The sequence below is a fragment of the Lipotes vexillifer genome, unplaced genomic scaffold (genome assembly GCF_000442215.2).
Source record: "Lipotes vexillifer unplaced genomic scaffold, Lipotes_vexillifer_v1.1 scaffold921, whole genome shotgun sequence".
In the NCBI taxonomy this organism is placed as follows: Eukaryota; Metazoa; Chordata; class Mammalia; order Artiodactyla; family Lipotidae; genus Lipotes; species Lipotes vexillifer.
In genome coordinates this window covers 1918338-1922344 of record NW_006787800.1, presented here as the reverse complement: position 1 = coordinate 1922344, position 4007 = coordinate 1918338, and the positions used below count along the sequence as shown (strand labels likewise).

Below are 4007 nucleotides of genomic sequence, written 5' to 3'. Positions count from 1 at the left end.
GCCCCCCTGGTACGCTCTTCCTCCTCGAGCGACCCAAGTGGTATTCTGGAGGGGAGAAAAGGGCCGGAACAGAAGTTGGGTAGGGGGTTGCCGTTAGCCCAGGTTTCCACCCCTGGCCCCAGCACACTCGCCCACCTCCCTCTGCCCCTTAGCTCCAGCCTCACCTACCCCCCGGAAAGCAGCAGGAAGAGCAGCGGCGGCTGAGAAGCTGGCGGCGGGAAGGAGGGGGCAAGGAACCCGAGCCGGAGCCCCCGGAGGGGGACGGGGTGGGAGGCCTTAGGCCCATGACTGGGGCTGGGCCTGGCAGTCAGCAAAGGGGCATGGCTGAGAGGGTCAGTAAAACTCCAGGAATAAAGGACACTGAAGATCCACAGAACCTAGGTCCTTGGTGCCCACCCCCTCAGGAAGGGGCGAGCTGGTGGTGAAAGTCAGGTTAAAGGTCATTGACCAGAGGCAGGCCTTCCTCCTCCCTCAGCTGGGTACAACTTCCACCTGGCGCCTACTCCTGGAACCCCTGTCTGTCTGGAGGGCCAGAGCTACCTCCCATGACCCCCTCCCTGGACTGGAGGGGGAAGTCTTGGAAAGGATCTGTGAGGAGTGGAAGCGGAAAAAGCCTGGGGACAGAAAATTCAAGGAAGGGGTCGGGGGGAGGGGAGAAGGGGCTGGTTCCACGTGCACTGCAGTGGCAGGGACTCAGAAGTGAAGGGGGAAAGGGGAAAAGAGAAGAATGCAGAGGAACGGGCAGGGAGTGGGGAAGATGGGCAATGGGGACTCGGGGGACTCCCAAGTGAGGGCAGGGAGAGGGGGAGGAGGGGAGATGAATGCCGATGAAGCTCAGACTGCTCAGAGTCAAGAAGGGTGGCAGCTGGGAGGAGGGAAGCTGAGGGTCTGCTGCCAGGGAATTTAGAGGGGCCAAGTGGCTAGAGGAGAATGAAAGTGGGGGATGCCAAGCTCGGGCTCCAGCTCCAGAATGGCTGCCCAGGCCTGGGCTCCCCCCTCAGCCCCACAGTCACCACTGCAGCCAATGGGGGGGCAGGTGCTGCATCAGGGGCGGGGCTACCATCTCCATGGCAACAAGAAGCTACAGGCTGGGGGGGGGGTGGACCGGAAGAGCTGCCTGTTAACCCTCTAGTTTCCAAAACAAGGGAGGGCCACAGCTACACGTTCACTGTCGGCTTCCTGAATTGCAAATCGCCTGCAAATTGCCCTAGAATCAGTCTCCAGCTTCCCTAGGACTTTAAAACCTGGGTGTTAGAAGATGTGCACACAAAAATGTGGCTCCCATGACACAGGAACCCTTGTTAGTCCCTCAGGAACACATGTGTAAAGCACAAAAACATACACCGAGCTGTGGGGGGTACGTGCACATAAGACCCATGATACAAAAAATAAAAAGGGATCTAGGTGCTTATGAGACATACAGGCAACTGTGAGAATGGGGGGGTACCACGGGTCCACATTCTGAGACCCTGGGGCCCAGATACCCCACAGGATACATGCTTAGACATATGTGAGCACTGCAACAGGGGAGTACATACTTGGACCCAGACACTCACATGAGAGCTGCTAGTGTGGATGTGGGGCCCGAGTCCCTCGGGCAGTCATGTGGGCAGCACGTTACAGAAGGGGACATTTAACCCAGAGACACACACAGGGCCCCCACACAAGGGAAGCCACTTTAACCTCTAAAACACATGTTTGAGTATACCATGATCCTGACCACATCAAGGTATCCCTGTATCCCCAAAGCACAAACATCCTTCATTCACATGAGAAGTACAACCACAACCAATGTCTCAGGACAACCCCTTCTTCTCCCCCAGCCTTTCCCTGACTCTAACACATGAATCCGTGGTTGCTACCAGAATACAGACAGACCAAGGAGCAAACGTGTTAATTACACTTCTGTAACACACTCAACAATGCATCTAAGGGTTCAGAATATCTCCTTCCTAGTCTTTGCCTTTCTCAGGTCTAGCTGCCTGTCTCATGCCATGGAATGTAGCTCAGCCACTATTTTCATTTGCAAGCTCCTGTAATAAAGGCAGAAAGTCTAACTTCAAATCCACTAAAATTACATTTTGGAACTAAAGAATTAACAGAAGGAGAACGGATTTGCTAATTGGTTTGCTTGGTTCTTGAAGTAATATAACCTTATACATACAACCAAGCACTAAGATCCAAGAACTCACATATAAGTCAGAGGTACACGGAGGCCACATACACATACACTTACAAAAACCCTCACTGCCACAGTGAAAAAAAGAGCAGAAACACAGAGGGAAAAGGGGCAGAGTGACAGAATCACAGGACATCCTGTTATTAATGCTGCATGCAGTGACATGTGCAGAAAACAGGCACACGCCCATGTCCACACAGAGCAAACCTGATAAGCATACACCACGATCCTGGGTCTCCATGTCCCATCCCTGCACGATGTATACACGCATGCACACGCGTAACAGCCACCTACACACACCCGTAACACAGGCATTGTGCACACACCCACACATGTACACACCCTGTATACACACACAATTGGACTCACACACACACACACACACACACACACACACACACACAGCGAGGGCTTACGCTCCCGCCTCTCCAACCTCTCTAATCTTGCCATCACCCACAGAATCTCCCCTTGCCCTCCAATCCCCCAAATCCCTAACCTTCCCTTTGGCCTTTCTTCCCTGTCACACCCAGCTGGCAGCTCTCAAGGGGAGCCACAAAGGGAGGCTGCCAAAGCAGGTGGACAAACAGAGTTGGATAGAGAGCAGAGAAATGAGGGGCAAACTCTGTGCTGGGAACAGGAACCTCTAACAGCAGTTCCTGCCATGCCAGGCCTCACTGTGAGCCAGCCTCTATGATGGCCTCCCCTGATCCAACCAAGCCTGATCCTACACGGCCTACACAAATCCCAACCCCATCTTGCCCTTTCTCCTCTGAGATCACTTTACCGAAGGCCTGACTCTCTCCGCCCCACAAGCTGCCTCCCCAGCTTCCAGGCCCCTTCTCCGCTGTCTCCAACCAGTTCCCCATCTTAAAACCTCTTCTCTCTTCTAAATCTGGCTCCACTATCTCCCACCTTCCCAGCTATTCTCCAGCTATTCTCTCTCCTGGGCTCTCTCTCCTCTGCAAGCCTCTCATTCCTCCTCTCCCCCAACTCCCCACTTTTCCTCTTTACCCCGCTCTATCCCTTTTCAGCTCTTCTGTCCCCCCTCCCTAACCGAGTAGGGGCTCACACCTGCTAGCCCAAAGGTGTTTCATACATGGTAGGATTCCAAGGAACACGCTCACACACTTACTCTCTCCCCCCACTTGCACACCACCCACATCCAGACACGCCCTGGACACCCATGCTGGGATTGACACAGATACCCAGGCCAATGATGAAACACACATGCAAAGACACACACTTGCCACCAGGGACACAGAAAATCCTTCTCATGCAGCCACACATCCCCACACACAGGAGGCTGATAGGAGGTGAGCCCCAGCAAGGAACATGCATTCTCAGGGTCAGAGGTGACAGGTAACAGTATGGCCAAAAGCTGCCCCACAAGCCAGTGGTCAGCCCAGCAGCCCCCTAAGCAGGAAGCCGGCAGAGGCAGGATACGACAGGACTTGAAAACCGCTGGCTGCACATGTGTGCACGAGGAACTGGGCCCCCGTGTGCACATGGCACCAACACACAGGGGACACGAGCCTGGACAGCGACACACACGCGGACACCCGAGCTGCCACCTCCACCGAGGGTCTCCAAGACCACCCCACTCCGGCCGCCCCCGCGCGCTCGAGACCCTGCCCCCACGAGGCCTGTCCCCGACCCCCCGACCTCCGCTGTCCCCCTCCAGTTACCATAACTCCCCCCACTCGGAAGATGCAGCGAGAACATGCGGAGGGAGCAGCTGCTGCCGCCGCCGCCGCCGCCGCCGCCGCCGCCGCCGCCGCGGCCTCCCCACCCCCCCTCCCGGCGCCCACGCACACACGCGCCCCCGCCC

At 56.0% G+C, this 4007-nt stretch overlaps 1 protein-coding gene across 1 annotated transcript in view; it reads right to left on the bottom strand.

The window, feature by feature from the left end:
- Window positions 1-4007, bottom strand: part of SYNGAP1 (synaptic Ras GTPase activating protein 1) — a 26421-nt gene that overhangs the window by 17792 nt on the left and 4622 nt on the right. The window contains exon 3 of the mRNA XM_007460840.1: window positions 1-45. This exon is cut by the window's left edge and continues 68 nt beyond it. Within this exon, the coding sequence (XP_007460902.1) occupies window positions 1-45 (45 nt within the window). The remainder of the gene's footprint in view (window positions 46-4007) is intronic.